This window comes from Sciurus vulgaris, assembly GCF_902686455.1.
Source record: "Sciurus vulgaris genome assembly, chromosome: 4".
NCBI lineage: Eukaryota > Metazoa > Chordata > Mammalia > Rodentia > Sciuridae > Sciurus > Sciurus vulgaris.
This window is the reverse complement of record NC_136464.1, coordinates 15,648,987-15,665,367: the sequence shown is the minus strand read 5'-3', so window position 1 is coordinate 15,665,367 and position 16,381 is coordinate 15,648,987. Positions and strand designations below refer to the sequence as shown.

General features: G+C 38.1%; 1 protein-coding gene across 3 annotated transcripts in view; it reads left to right on the top strand.

The window, feature by feature from the left end:
• FHIP2A (FHF complex subunit HOOK interacting protein 2A) overlaps positions 1-14,785 on the top strand; it is a 38,164-nt gene extending 23,379 nt beyond the window's left edge. For 2 of the 3 annotated variants that reach the window (XM_079137916.1, XM_079137915.1), the window contains 8 exons: positions 82-274; positions 381-550; positions 1,040-1,183; positions 2,841-2,931; positions 5,138-5,281; positions 9,680-9,820; positions 10,165-10,268; positions 10,360-14,784. In XM_079137916.1, the coding sequence (XP_078994042.1) occupies positions 82-274; positions 381-550; positions 1,040-1,183; positions 2,841-2,931; positions 5,138-5,281; positions 9,680-9,820; positions 10,165-10,268; positions 10,360-10,465 (1,093 nt within the window). In that variant the 3' untranslated portion in view covers positions 10,466-14,784. Of the gene's footprint in view, positions 1-81; positions 275-380; positions 551-1,039; positions 1,184-2,840; positions 2,932-5,137; positions 5,282-9,679; positions 9,821-10,164; positions 10,269-10,359 lie in introns of all 3 variants that reach the window. The other variant, XM_079137917.1, reaches the window with a different exon arrangement.
• Positions 14,786-16,381: the final 1,596 nt, after the last annotated feature.

The following is a 16,381-nucleotide window of genomic DNA, read 5'->3' as shown; positions in this document are numbered from 1 at the left end:
TAAAAAAAAAAAGAAAGAAAGAAAAAAAGATTCACTGTTTATGGCGTTTCTGCCCACTAACAACCTGTTTGTTATTCTCAGTTCTGAGATAGGTATTCTGACATCAACCGCTCTGCTTCATCGTATTGTTCGGCAAGTAACCTCTGATGTGTTGCTTCAAGAAATGGTGGTTTTTATCCTTGGCGAACAGAGGGAACCAGAAACTCTGGCAGAAATTAGCAGACATCCTTTAAGACATAGGTTAATTGAACATTGTGATCACATATCTGATGAGGTAAGCTGTGTCATGATTTAGTATTGGGCTTGGATTCTTTGAAGTACTGATTTTAATGTATGTGTGAAGATTTTTTTCAGTCAGCTTTTATCAACTTTGGTTTCAGATAAGCATAATGACATTGAGAATGTTTGAACATCTTCTACAAAAACCCAATGAGCACATTCTTTATAACTTAGTTCTAAGGAATCTAGAAGAAAGAAACTATACAGAATATAAACCTTTGTGCCCAGAAGATAAAGATGTGGTCGAGAATGGATTAATAGCAGGAGCAGTGTAAGTATGAGTTTGATTCTGCGTGTTGGGCATACCTTGGAGCCAGAATCTTAGTTCTCTTCCTATGCTTAAGAAGTACCTCTAATAGCTTACAAGTTTTAAAAGTAAAATCCAGGTGCCCTGATACCACCATCCTTTAAAATTATAAGACCTTCATTAACCCTCATGACAAAATTAGTATATTCTTGATCTTGTTAATATAAAATGATAATTTGTCTGTAAAATACATTATTCCAGGTCTGGGATGTAGCTCAGTGGCAAAGCATCTGCCTTGCATTCACAAAGCCCTGGGTTCAATCCCCAGTTCCAAAAAAAAAAAAAAGAGACAAAAAAAGCCCACCCCCCCCCAAAACAAATAAGATAAAATACATTATTCCTCAATTTCTGTATTAGAAAAATTATGTAATTTTTTTTAGATCTTAGCAAAGAACCCTTTGGTTTAGAAAAATGTCATAATAATTTTTTTGTGCATCATTAAATTAAACGTAGAGATCTGGAAGAAGATCCATTATTTACTGACATTCCACCAGATAATACTTTATCAAACCCAGAGTGGCTTAGCTCTTCACCTCCTGCTACTCCAGACCACCCCAGAAACGATGGGAAAACTGAAGTCCATAAAATTGTAAATAGGTGAGTTGCTGTATGAATTTGATTTGCATCTCTGCTATTTGTTTTTATAGTATGTACTCACTCTGCTCCTAGATTGTTTCAGAAGTATGTTCAGAACTCAGTCTTCTTTAGAGGGCATGTCAGCTTGCTTGCTTTATTGTACAGCACATGACAGCCTATGGGTACAGTGGCTGCTTAATAGAAAAATAAGTTCAAAAACAGCAGTGGTTAAACGAGCCCTCAAAGCACCCCAGACTTTTATATGGAAATGACTTGATTTTAAGTAATTCCCAATTATAAAAACATTGAGAATAGCTAATTTGACAATTGCGTTTATTAAGCATATGTTAAACATAGGAATATTCCTTGTTTTTAGTTCATGGTTTTAGAGTTTTTATGAGTACCTTTTCTGTGGCAATTTTTCTTTCTCTTTCTCTTTCTCTCTTTCTTTCTTTCTTTCTTTCTTTCTTTCTTTCTTTCTTTCTTTCTTTCTTTCCTTCTTCCTTCCTTCCTTCCTTCCTTCCTTCCTTCCTTCCTTCCTTCCTTCCTTCCTTCCTTCCTTCCTTCCTTCCTTCCTTCCTTCCTTCCTTCCTTCCTTCCTCCCTTCCTCCCTCCCTCCCTTTCTCCCTCCCTCCCTCCCTCCCTCCCTCCCTCTCACTGATAAGCCTGGGTATGACAGTTAGGTTAAGGAAAAAATTGCATGTGGCTTAAATACAAAGTTGTGGTGCATAAAACCCTGAAGTTCAATTACTTAAAAGCCAGTTTCCTGAGATTAATAGATATCATAGTAATCTATCATTGTGAAGCAATATAAAGAGAAAAAAAAAGTCCCTTTTAGGCTTACTTCTAGCTTAAGTGGAATTAATCATTGTTTAATAAAACTTTAAATACTGAATGAGTATTTAATCAGTAAATTGGAAATCTCATTCAAGATAAGGACAGCATATAATTTTATTTTTTAAGTTTCCATTTGTTTTTGTTTTTTAAAATTTTTTATTCTAATTAGTTAAACATAACGTAGAGTACATTTTGACACACCATAAATGGAGTGTAATTTCTCTTTCTTCTGGTTGTACATGATGTGCAGTCACACTGGTCATGTAGTCCTATATGTACTTAGGGTAATAATGTCAGATTCATTTTACTATCCTTCCTACCCCCATGCTCCCATCCCTTCACTCCCCTCTATCTAATTCAAAATTAGCTGCCCCACCTCTGTTATGAATTAGCTTCCTAATATCACAGAAAACATTTGACCTTTTGTTTTTCGGGATTGACTTATTTCACTTAGCATGATATTCTCCAACTCCATCCAGTTACCTGTAAATGCCATTTGTGTTTGGTTGTTATTCTGTTTTGGGGTACTGGGGATTGAACTCAGGAGTACTCAACCACTGAGCCACTTCCCCAACCCTATTTTGTATTTTATTTAGAGACAAGGTCTCACTGAGTTGCTTAGCGCCTCAACATTGCTAAGGCTGGCTTTGAACTTCAGTCTTCCTGCCTCAGCCTCACAGGATACTGGGATTACAGGTGTGCACCACTGCACCCGGCTGCCATTTGTTTTTAACACTTGAATAAATTTAAGATATTACTGGATACTTTAATAGATGTGAAAGTATTATTGGATTATGAGAGTATTTCTATCATTAATTTATTATGATCTTTTTCATTCAAGTTTTCTATGTTTGGTCCCGGATGAAGCAAAATCATCCTACCATGTTGAGGGCACTGGATATGATACCTACCTCCGAGATGCTCACAGGCAGGTCAGTGTCACAACAAATTTTGGAAATGAGGTGTAAGTGTGCATGCAAACCTTGTCACATTGCTGGGTTGCCCACAGCAATTACCCCAAATCAAGGAGTCCACTTGTGACCTTACTTTGCATTTCACTGACTGTGGTCTCTATTTCAAGATTTCTCTATGCTCTGTTAATTTTGTTTGTTTCACTTTAAGTTAAATCTCACCTGAATACATTTCCCCTATTGATCCAAAACATGATAGCACAATAATTCTACCCACCCCCCCTCCACCCCCCACCCCCGCCCAGCCCTGGGCTGTTAGCGTCAACCCCCTTCCCCTGAGCAACATTCCTCTGCAGACAGCGCCTGCCACTCGAGCGCACCACTGCCCAACCCTCACTCCTTCCTTCTACCTTTCCAGAACTACCTCCAAGACCTACTCTTAATTTTTAAATGGTCTTCTCTCATTCTTCTTTCTTCTCTATAGCATCTTACATTGAAAAATGTAAGAAATAAATACTCCTCCTTTAACACATTTTGTACTAAAATAAAATCCATCATTCTATTTTGAAATGTACAGTTCATTGACTTTAGTGTATTCACAGGGTTGTGTGCCTATCATCACTGTCTCATTTCAGAACACTTTCATCATTCCAAAAAGAAACCCTGACTGAATTAGGCAGTCCCCCAGTGCCACCTACCGCACCCCCCAAAACCCTGCACCTGCGCTCTGCAGTCGCCAGTCAGCTTTCTTTTCCTGTGGCTTTACCTCTTCTGGCATCTCCTCAGTGGAATCGTACTATATGTAGCCTTTTATGTCTGCCTTCTTTTATTTAGCATAGTGTTTTTAATATTCATTCATGTCTCGGCATGCATCAGTACTTTCTTTTGTGACTGAAAAATATTCTATTGAATATTCATGCCTTCAAATCATCTCTTAATCCAAAATCAGATTTTTATGTAAATTTCTAAGAGTTTTATAGTTTTAGCTTGTACATGTACAGTTAGGTTTGTTTTTTTTTGTTGTTGTTGTTGTTTGGTGCTGGGAATTAAATGCAGGGGCGCTCTCCCACTGAGCTACACTCCCAGCACTGGGAAGACTCTCACTGGTTTATTTCAAAACTCTGTTTTGTCCTGCTGTTTCTGTCCCTATCCCAGGACTGTCTTGATTACTGCAGCTTTGTAGTTTTGAAATTGAGAAGTTTGAGTCCTCCAACTTTATTCTTTTTAAAGATCGTTTTAGCTATTTGTAGTGCCTTGTACTTCCAAATGAGTTTTAGGATTACTTTGTCCATTTCTGGAAGAAAAAAAAAAAAGGCTGCTGAATTTTGTTAAGGATTGCACTGATTGTTATGTTTGTAGATCCATCTGGGGAGCCGGGCTGCCTCAGCAATATTGCGTCTTCCAGTTCAGGAGCAAGGGATGCATTTCCATTTACTCAGGTTCTCTTCAAAATTCTTCAGCAGTGTGCCCTGGTTTTCAGTGTACAAGTCATGTGCTTCCTTGGTTAAGTCTATTCCTAAGCATTTCATTATTTTTAATGCTATCATAAGTGAAATAGTTTTGTGAATTTCATTTTCTGATTGGCATTGCGTTTAGAAAACAACTGATTTTATATATTGATCTTATCTCCAACTTTGCTGAACTTGTTTAGCCCCCCTCCTATTTAAAATATTACACTTCTTACAACTTTGTAGCATAATTATAGTTATACATAACTGTAATGCATCAATTCAAAAATAAATAGATAGAAGGAAACAATAGAGTAGAGAAGAGGGATGAGGGGGGGAGCAGGGTAAGGGGGAGGAGTTAGTCTGAGGATTAAATGGAGGAAAACTATTGTATGCATTTTTGAATATGTCAAAATGAACCCGCTATTATGAACATCTGTGGTGCACTAAAAGAAAAAAAATTCTGAAATCTGTCATGAAAATAATTAATGGGTTAAATCCTTTAAGAAAGAGCCTAAGCACAGTTATTAAAGGGAGTATCTTATCAGTGTCAAACTCTGCCTTTTCTACCACCAAGATTGCCAGTGAGAGTCTTCCCTGTGCCCCTCCTTCTTGGGTGTCTCCTGAATCATCTCTCCCTCCTCCCCAGGGCACCTCACCCGCTGCGACTTTCTGCATTCAAATGGTTCTTTATATGCCTAATTGAGGAAGTCACTTATATTTCATCTCAATTTGGTTTTGGGTAGTTCTTTAATGATCCAAATGCTTTCCCCCCCTAGTTCCGGGACTACTGTGCTATCTGCTTAAGATGGGAGTGGCCTGGGTCTCCGAAAGCATTGGAAAAGTGCAATTTAGAAGCACCTTTCTTTGAAGGTCATTTTTTGAAAGTTTTATTTGACAGAATGGGCCGAATTCTTGACCAGGTAATATATATTTTTTTCAATTTTTACTTTTACAGACTGCATTTTGATTCATTGTACACAAATGGGGTACAACTTTTCATTTCTATGGTTGTACACAGTGTAGAGTCACACCATTCATGTAATCATACACATACCTATGGTAAAACTGTCTCAGTCTACTCTCTTTCCTTCCCCACCCCCTCCCGTCCCATTTTCCTCTACACCATTCAAAGTTCCTCCATGCTAATACATTTTAAAATATTAATCTTTGTATTATTTTGTTAGCATTAACCATGGTACAAGCTCGAGTCCTTGTTTAGATTTTTCTGCTAAGGGCTTCTGTTATTCTCTTAGTTTTTCCACTAGATGACTTTTACTTGTGGATTGATTGCCAAGAGCTGGCAAATTTCTGATGCACTGAGTGTGCTAATGGCCTAGTGGCTACCACTTGGCCTCCTGGCTACTGCAGAATTGTGTATCTTGCTCCTCATGTTGTGGTGACTTCTTTTATTACTAACTTAGCCTTTTAGGTATTACAACTGATGAGTATAAATAGAGAGTAAAACCTGTCAAGCTCAGTTTAGAAGACCCCGTATGTCATTTCAGTAGAATCTTGAACACTCTGATCCCAGTGAAATGATGAATTTGGATCTTAAAACAAAGAATTTATCAATGATGCTCATTTTCATAAGGGACAAGGGAAATAAAGGTTAATTTACTAAATTGCTTAAAAAAGTGGATGGAAATCTCCATCAGCCAGTATCTTGCAACTGTCATGAGAAATGAATTCCAGTTATAGACTCCCTGCTTCCTATCTGACAAACAGTGACAATAGAGTTTCCACACTGAGATAGACACTCTTGAAATAAAAGAGCTGGCACAATACTCACCTCTACATAGAAGTTGAGTTAACCAATTTAGAACCATCTTTAAATTTGTTCATCAAAGTGCTTGTTCTTTTGGCTTGTAGTTAAATATTTGTGTGAGCCTTGGGAGTCACAAGGGAAGTTTACTCCACAAGCACATTTCCTCCAGTGACCAGAAAGTCAGAGAAGTTTTAATTTAAGAAGTATTTCACTAGGTTAGCACCGTCAAGTCAGTCACACCTGTTTCCGACAGTTACCAAAAAAGAGACCAGGCCCTTGTTTTAACCACTTCACAGCATGTGTGCTATTTCTAGCGTCTCACCGTTTGAGCCTGACAGCCTGAGTCTGCTTTGTCAGTGTGGCTGGGGTCCCAGCTGTGTAAATCTCCTGGGTGGCCGGATTCATCAGTTGATTGTGGTTTTGCTCTAATTTGCCAGGATTAGTTTGAATCTGATGAAGCTAACAAGCAAGAGATATTAATCAGCATCAAGTTAGTGATCTTTGGATATTTTGACTGAAAGCACTAAAAAAAGAATCTAAATTTTAAACAGTAGTCTCTGACTTAAAAAATTCCCCAAGTGGTTATCACACTTGGGCTTCTTCCTCTGGTTTGAGAGTAACAGAAGGAGGCACTGGAGAGACTGTCCTGAGACTTAGCACTCCCCAGAGCTGCTGTTCCTCCTGTCGCCCCATGTCATAGCAAGGCAGAGTTCCAGAGCTCTTTTATAAATGAGGAATCCCTGTATGCGACTTAGAGCCAGTGAGCTCTGGAGCCCAGCCCGGCACTGTTGTTCTTTACCACTTGATTTTCCAAGTCTTCTTGGTAAGATCATGGCAATCTGATCTCAAAGGCAGTCTGCGAGTCAGGGTGCTCAGCGTGTTTGGTTTGGTTTCATTTTCTTTCTTTTCTAAATGCTTTCTGCTGAGAACTGGGGTGTACTTGCATTTCCACAGGGTAACCAAGCTGGCGAAACCTTCAGTGTGGGTAGTTAGTAAGCACCAACATCCTCGTGTGGAGCTAAGAAGTCACAGAATCCCCGGGGTTCAGAGGACGCCATCGTGTTGTCACCTGTTAACTTTTTAAAAAACTATGAAAAACATTTAGTGTTGTTTATAGCTGTGGTGATTTTAAAACAGTAAGATGCTGAATCCACAACAGAATGTAAAGCATAACAACAACAATAATGACAATGACAATGAGGAGGAGGAGGAGGAGGAAGCCAGGTCCTGTCCTGCCCCGAGAATGAAGAGTGTGACTCGGGCAGGACTGCCCCCCCCCCCCCCCCCCCCCCCCCCCCCCGCTCCTTACTGTGACGGTGAGGTCGATGCTGCTTGTCCCACTCTCCTTCTCAGATTTGCTTGTAAGAATTAAATGAAATAAGCCATTTAAAAGGCTTCGAAAGTATAAATTGTTGTTTAGAACAGGTATATTTAGAAATGTATAGACTATCAATTGAGATTTTTAGAAATGATTTCAATCTTATTTTGACTGTCTGCATGTTTACTCCTTGGTAGAGGGCTGACTGCTGGTGACAGCAATGTGTGTTTCCTTTTTATTTTTTTGGTACTGGGGATTGAACCTAGGTGCACTTTACCACTGAGTTACATCCCCAATCCTTTTTATTTTTATATTAAGACAAGGTCTTGCTAAATTGCTAAGGCTGTGATCGTCCTGCCTCAGCCTCCCAAGTTGCTAGAATTACAGTCCATTCACCACAGCACCTGGCTAACTGCTTTCAGGTCAAAGATTATTGTCCCAAAATTTAGATTTTATCATCAATGTGAGCTCAGTCAAAAATAGACCAAGTTCTTTTGACAAATCAGAGAATCTGATTACCTTTCCTTTCAGGTGAATACTGTATAAAGCACAAAAAAAGGGATCCTAAGTAAAAGATAGAAACACTACCAACAGCCCCCAAAATATGAACTTGTTTTAAGGTTATTACCAATACAAAGTAGCAACCACTTCAGAATACATTGAAACAATTCTATTCTGTTCAGTGGTAGAGTGCTTCTTGCTTACTTCCTCAAACAAGGCCCTGAGTTTGATTCCAAGCACTGTAAAAAAGAAAGAATCAGTGTCAGCCTTAAAATTCTTAAAGAATTCAAGACCTAGATTTTTGTTCAAATAAAGTTACAAACCAAAGTAGCACCATACAGAGAAATTACAAAATCTAGATCATAAAAGAGCCTAATTTAAAGACAAATTATTTAAACACCTGCAATTGACATACTTTAGTGACATAAAAACCTTAACTACCTGAAATAAAGAATCATGTACAATTCTGGACTTGTTATATTTTAAATTATTTTGTCTGCACTTTTTACCAAATGTATCTTTTAATCGATTTTTATAAATAGTTCCTTTTAATAGTTCCTTTTAAAATACAATTTAATGAGGCTTCATTGTTTATTGAGTCTTGGAGAAGACTATTGTATCACAAATATTATCAAGTAGAATATCCTCAGACTCTGCTTTATTAGGGATACAAATTTCCTTTCATTTTTCTTGCTTAAGGCTACATTTTGAAAAAGAGTGACTTGGATAATTTTTTCTCTTTAATAAAACATCCATGTTCAAGACTCTGTGGTAAGAAAGACTAAGATTGGATTTCAAGCCTGCGTTCAGTAGAATGACATGTTCAGTAGAATGTCCCTGATATCTTCTGACACGTGTCCAGAGTCTCCTCTAAATGCCAGAGATTCACTTCTAATTGGTATTTGTTACGATCAAGGGTAACAAATTCGTGTGTACAGTATGCATCCTGATGAACTGTACACAATCGTCCGGATCCCTAGTGACTCAAAGAATGAAGCATCGAGATCCATTGCTGATGTTAAACTTGGTCCTAAATCATCCTTCCTTTCCCTGAAGTGCCATCTCCGTTTCCCTGGCCTGGGTTCTCATCCAGGTCAGTTCTGTTTCAGCCAATCAGTTTCTTTTGGCTCCTTGGAGAAAAAGAAAACTGGAAGGGTCAAGAGGTTTCTTTTGGAAGTTCAAAGCAAATAACAGGAACTCGTCTTGTCTAGCAGACATTTTGCTCTGATGTTGACCCACTGTAAAGTACTTTCAGACTGGCTGAAACAAAGAAACAAAGGAAATTAACAATCAGAATTCAAGTGAAGTTGTGTGTTACGTACACACCGTGTCTGAGGAGCTGTACGGGGGTGTAGGTTTCAGGGAGAGCTGTTCCTTATCTGCGGGCAGCACTTTTAATCTCCTCAGGGCCTGGAGGCGTCGAGTAGCCATTTCTGTCCCATCCACTTCCACTCTGTTGACAAGGCTCTGTGATGTGACTTTATCTTACTGTACATATGCTTTTGGTAATTGGCAATCATTGGATAATCTGAGGTGGCGAATATCATTTCTGAAATTATATGACTACATGTAAGAAGATGAATACCTTCTCTTTGGTCTCAGACTAAATGTGTCCTCTGTGGTTTGTAATTAATATTATATGACACATTGGTGGGTTTGATGCCCTCTTGAACTGTTGGTACACAGCGTGTATGTTGTATGTCACTCCAGCTGCCTCTCTGTCCTTCTGCACAGCCATACGATGTGAACTTGCAGGTGACCTCAGTGTTGTCCAGACTTTCCCTCTTCCCTCATCCACATACACACGAGTACCTTTTGGACCCCTATGTGAACCTGGCCTCAGGCTGTCGGTCCCTCTTCTCTGTAATCGTCAGGGTGAGTCTCATTCTCTTCTGTTCTCTGGCATAGCTGAGCCTGTCAGTTAACTCTTCATATCACTGTATGTAGTTAGTGACACCCAATGAAGAGTATTGTGTATCTATTGTTTTAAAGTGATTATCATACACTCTGAACTGTTCCAGAATGTGGGCGTGAGAGATAAATTGATTCTTTTAAACAATATATATAATTTAATATTTTAGAGAACAAATATGGGCTCTTCATCAAAGATGGCTACAGAGTAGTGAAATTTGGGGTTCTCTATTTGGTGACAAGAAAGGAGGATTTTATCTAAGAACTCCTATGCAGTTGATTTCAGGAGCTCCCTGTTTCTGCTGCAGGTTGTTGGTGACCTTATGGTTCGAATTCAACGTATTCAAGACTTTACCCCCAAGCTGCTGTTGGTCAGAAAGCGATTGCTTGGTTTGGAACCTGAAGGCCCTATGTAAGTCCAGATTTTATATTCTTAGCTATCCAAATGTTTCACGCAGTGTAAAGATCTGTTGATATGTCGATTTGTCGTCTGCTTTCTCTAGCATTGACCACATCACGTTGCTAGAGGGTGTGATTGTGTTAGAAGAGTTCTGTAAGGAGCTGGCAGCCATCGCATTTGTGAAATACCACGCTTCCTCCACACCATGACTGATGTCTTTGAGTCTCTAGGGATCCGGACGATTGTGTACAGTTCATCAGGAAAGACTGAGTTCCACCCAGCCAAGAGAGGACGAAAGGCCTTTTTAAATCAAGAACTGCTGTAAACTGCACAGAACTGTTAAGAACCATCAAGTGAACACGCAATAAAATGCGGCACACTGTTTTCGTTGCTTTATTTATCACAGTAGTTCTCTCTAGAATTGCAAGTTGTTCGACCCAGATGCAGTCGAGGGACCTGCAGGAAATAAGCATTTCCAACAACTGTGTGAAAGCTGCACAATTTCTGATGTCACGACTTTGATGATACTTCTGTTTTTTTAATATCCTTTTAGGCAGCAAGGCATTTTGACATTCTCTGGGACTCAAATGCTTATATTCTTTTGGATTAATAAGCATAAGCAGCAAAAAAAATTACTAATTTTATAACTTTTTAAGGTTAAGATTCTTATCAAGCAAAAATATTTAAAAAAAAAACTGTAAATGAGAAAAAATATATATAATTCAGGAACCAACAAAGGAATTGAGTTAATTATAGGAGATAAAAATGTGTAGAGCAACATTAACTTTCTTCAGCTTTTCTAATAACAATTTAATATGATAAATTCTTGATTAATATAATATATATATATTTTTAAAGAAACATTCTTTTACTCCTCCGTGCACACAGCCATGTTAATGGTTGATTTCCATGTCTGGGTCCCAGTTGATTTAAATTGTCATTTTTGCAGCAATATTGAATATATGCTCATCATTGGTAGCATTTGCTAAAATAATATTTTTAAAAACTAATTAACACAGACTGGGTTGAGAAGCTTTTTTCCCTCCCTCTCTGAAAATTGCTTGATGGAATTGCTTTGTACTTGGTTTTGTTATTGAGGTGCATGGTAGTGTCCAGGTGGGGAGCCAACTGATAACTCTTAGCAATCAAATGCCAATGGCCTCTTACTGTTTACATTTTTTTCATTTTGTTGGTTTGTTTGTTTGTCTGAAATGATTCTAAAGAGATTAAACAAAGTTGTCTTTTGAATGTCCTGTTTACATGTTGAAGGACTGTGGGAGTTGGGACTGGAGGTGTCCAGGAGTGGGCGCACACAGGGTGTCTCCCTTAGCCAAGCTGCGCTGTGCACAGCGCACCCAGTGGGCTGGACAGCTTGGTGTTTGCTAGTGTCTTTCCATTCTGTGTGTGATGCTTATCAGTTGTTGCTTTTAAGCTTTCTGTTTAAGTTGAAATGTTAAGCAGCAGCACTTTCCTCTGCTCTTTCCACTTGCTAATATTTGGAGGAGAGACTGTCACGTTCCAGCTGGAGAGACGTGTCTCTACCCTCCTGAGAAGCCGTTTGATGTAGGATGTTTGCACATACACATCACGTGGCCCTGCGCTTACAAGCATATTTTACACCGTTCTGCTCACTTTGTTGTATTACTGTCTCTGATTTACTATATAATTACTTTTCATTATTAAGAAAAAAACTGTCAAATGATCATGCATAGTCTCAGCTCTAGAATGTGCACCGTTGTTAAAACAAGAGGACTAAATTTCTTTTTTTTAAATTGTTTTTATTTTTACAAACTGTGTTTTGATTCATACTACACAAATGAAGAAGACTAAATTTGTAATTTGGTGCAAATCTTTCTTAGCTCATAAAAAATGCTTTAAGTAAAACAGTGGAGCAACAAAAGCCAGAGAGTTACTTCATGCAGGATTTTCTTTCAGTGATTTTGAATGATAGGAAAACATTCAGTTTGCTATATTTATTGTAGTTTACTCAAAGAACAACATCTCCATTTTAGGTGTAGTTACAATCTACTTTGATGTAGATGTATTTAAAATAAAGCATTAAGGGATATTAGATATTTCTTAATGTTTTCATAGTGCTTAATAGGTATAGTAGCAGTGATATTACGTCTCAAACCAAATATGTTCTTATCCTTGATTTCACAATGGGACCTTATAGCTAATCCATGAACCAAGCTCAGAAAAGCTTTAACTCTTATATTTGATGTACGTATGCTGCTTCTGAAAATATAATTTTCCTAAGTTATGATGACTTTTATTTGTGATCAACTAAGGTTTAAGGTTTTTCTTCTTTTCTTTATATATATATATATTTAGTTCAGACCTAGAGTCAGCACAAGTTCTCACAGTGAGTTGGATTTGTTAACGTAGTACAACAACACTAGTCTTTTTCTCACTGTCTCTCAGAAGCTGAATATTTCTATTACTCAGTACTTACCACAACAGTGACTAAAATGCACTGTGTCAGGTGGAAAGTGCCACCTCAGCCATTGATTGCCATAGCAAGTTCCAAACTGCATTTTAACCTTGCTTCATCTTTGTATAAATAGGTAGGCACTTTTTTATTTTTAACTTTCTAACAGTATAGTCGTTGGGTTTATTTTTGGTTATGAGCCACATTCTTTACTTGATAAAATCAGATTTGTCTTAGCCAATTTCATGGTAATACTCACATAACTGTAATGTTCTCATAATGCATCTGTTTGTGCAATATGGAAGCTGTGAGTGGGATTCATAGCTTTTTGGTTTAACTGTACATTGTGTTGTATATGTGTATATATGTGTGTATATAAATGTATATATATAAGGACCAAAATCCTTAGCTTGCTTACACTGTTGCTAGTGTAAAGATTGTTACACTTAATTTTACGGGGCACAAATTACGGAATTTCTTCATAAATTCATGGTAACATTTACATAAATGATTGAATTATATAGTTCACCATTTAATTATGAAGCTCATAGGTATTGACCGAAGAAGTTATGGTGAAGTGCTGAAACCACAAATTGTAATTACACTTTGGGTCATACAATATGTTGGAATATGCATGTCATTGTGACACTTGATCTGTTAAAACATGATAATCATACTTCTGGGCCCTGTAAAATAGTGTTACTGTAATACTCTGTTGACCTCCTGCCTTGTTTACATTAAACAGAGGACATTTAGTACATTTTTCTACGTTGTGTAAGTTACTGACAGTGTTATCAAGGTCTGGACCTCGTGGGCCATCCAGGGAAAAGCTTTTCAGATGGTGATTGTGTACCTACCCTCTCTTCAAAGGAGGTTGTGATCAAGTTCAACTTTTTGTGCTAACAATGCATGCAGGACTAAGAGGGATAATCAAAAAATAAATAAATAATGTAATTTAAACAAAATATTGTCTTACATTTTTGCAGAATTCAAATCGGAAATGTTTCACCTACTGATCAGTCTTAAACAGTGATTCTTAACTTTTCTCACCTTTGACAAAGGGATAGGGCACACCAATCAATGGGTCACTGCAGTATTGATTCTAGGGAGAGGAAAAAAGAAATATATCCATATTTATGGAGGAGGTCAGTCTAACCCAACAATTTCCCTGGGTAAATCTCATATATCCTCCAGTGGCCTCCTTAACAATCACTCCCCTAAAGGAAGTCTGAGAAAAACAACTAGTTCTAAGTATTATTTCTTAACATTTTCCAGCACATCTTAGAACCTTTCTTTTTAGCTGATGTTTAAAACAATCAGACTGCAGACTTCCTCCATTCTCTTGAGAATGAACCCAAGCCCCTTCATTGGAAACTGAAGGAAATATGTAACACATGACATAACCAGAAAGAAAAATAGCCACTTATTAATCTCAACCACCAGTAATCTTTTCAGCCAGTGTTATTCACAATAGTCTCAGAATGAAAATAGAGGACACTAGATTGAAGGGACAAAAGAGGCAGGGTTTAGGCACCCAAGAGTTGAAACTATCCTCTTTGCCCTGAGATACTTCAAAAGAAATTGCTTTTTTGGAATGTGTAATTGAATTCCCAGTCCAAAACCTGGTTCAAATTGCTGTTAAATACCTTCCAGTGTTTTATCTAGAAAACTAGTAATCCCAAGGGACTCAAAAGAATTCACATAAAATTGTTGAAATTTTGCTGGAGGAAGAGCTATACCTCTTCTCCCCAAAATTAAAATGAGCAGAAGCCCCTCATACCAGTTTGATGCTGAAGGATGCACAGAAGAAACAATGTTTTAGTTGGTCTTAGGCCAACAAAGGAAGGTGTTGCCTGTGGGCTGCCTCGTGGGAGACTGGGTTCAAACCTTACTTGGTAAGGCCCCGTTTGCCACCTCCGGGAGATTTACCTACACCTGCGTCCTGTACACTCAACTACTGTTATGGTTTGAGTATTGTGATTTGAAATGTTTCATTTCTAAAAATGTTGTATCATTTCTAAACATATACCAGAAATAATGCATGTATTTCATCCAAAAATAAAATGAGAATTGTTTATTCAACAAACTTATTGAGAACTTTTAATGAACCAGTTGCTAAGGTGTTGGGGGAACAAATGGAAGCCATCTCAGCCCTAATAAGTCACAGTCCTGGTGCCAATTCAATGTGTTTACACAAATGCAGTGCACATTATGTGGTGGACACTCAGAGAAATAGTATGCAGGTGGTGTGGCATCGGACTCAGTAGTGTTGCAAATTATCAAAAAGGAATATCTGAGTCTAGGTCTTGATTGGATATTATAGCATATATTACTTTATTGATTTAATGCTTAATTTATATATATACATATTAATATATAGGCAGTGCTGGGGATCAACTCCAGAGTCTTGTGCATGCTTGGCAAGCACTCTACCTCATCAGAGATTAATCCATTTGACGGATTATACTAGATGGCAAATGTAGGCAGATGGTTGAAGGAAGTGGGTCACGTCACTGGAGGCATACCCTTGGGGATTATATCTTGTCCCTGGCACATTGTTCTCTGCTTCCGAGCTGCCACGTCCTGAGCAGCATTCCTGTGCCACGCTCTTCCACCATAATGTTCTGCCTCACTTCAGGCCCAAAGCAATGGGGTCAGCCAATCGTGAACTGAAACCATGAGCCAAAATAAACCTTTCTTCCAAGTTTTTCTTGTCAGGTATTTTGGTCACAGTGATGAAAAGCCAACACACGACCTTGCTCTTCCCTCTCCTCAGACTAGGCAGTGTATCAAGGAACAGACAGGGAGTCTGCTTACAAAGAGAAAGGCAGTAAGGCATTCTCTTCATTGAGTAATCAAATCATTCGATGAAAGTAGACCTCACCAGCAGCACACTGCCAGAAATCTGAAGACTACTGTGGGCCTCTCAGCTGTCACATCAGGAGGTGAGGATGAGAGTTAGTTAATGGTACCCATGGTGTGATATGCATTGTTTACACAGTGACCACGCTATTAATTTTTCGCAAAATATTCCATTTCAGTTATGTGCTAATGGTTTCGGGAATAATGCGTAGTTTAGAGAATCCAAATCAGCCAACGGCGCAACCACTCTTTCCAAGGTTGAGAACCATAACCAGGATTCAGCCACATGCCAAAGAGCTAGAAGGGGTTCAGAAGAAAAGAACAAGCAACACGCCCAGCCTGTGAGATCAGGGAAGACAAGCAAAAGCATCTCAAGACTATAATTTATGAGAAAGGAATCATAAAATTGATTTTACTATAATGCAGAAAGATGAGATGACACACAAATTCCGTGTCCTCTGACTAAAGCTATATTTCAAAGCCCTGAGGATGGGTTTCATTTATGTAATAACAGGAGAAATGTATTCCTCATTCCATTCACAAGCAGAACAGCATATAGGACTTTAATTGATTAGATTTTTCCCAAGAGAACCACAAACTGAAGATTTCTACAAGGAAACAAGCTAACCATTCCTTAAGCATTTTTCTTTCATGTTTAAAATATGCTTTTCTGATTAAATCTCTTTATTCTGTTGCCCTTACCAACAAGTGGCAAGTCAGGGTATTTTATGGTTCTGTAATCTTTGTTGACTTTCGATTATTTGAACATCCTGTGATCTTTATTTCCATTCCATTTTAGAAATTATTAGTCTTTTTCTTAAGCTGCATTGGT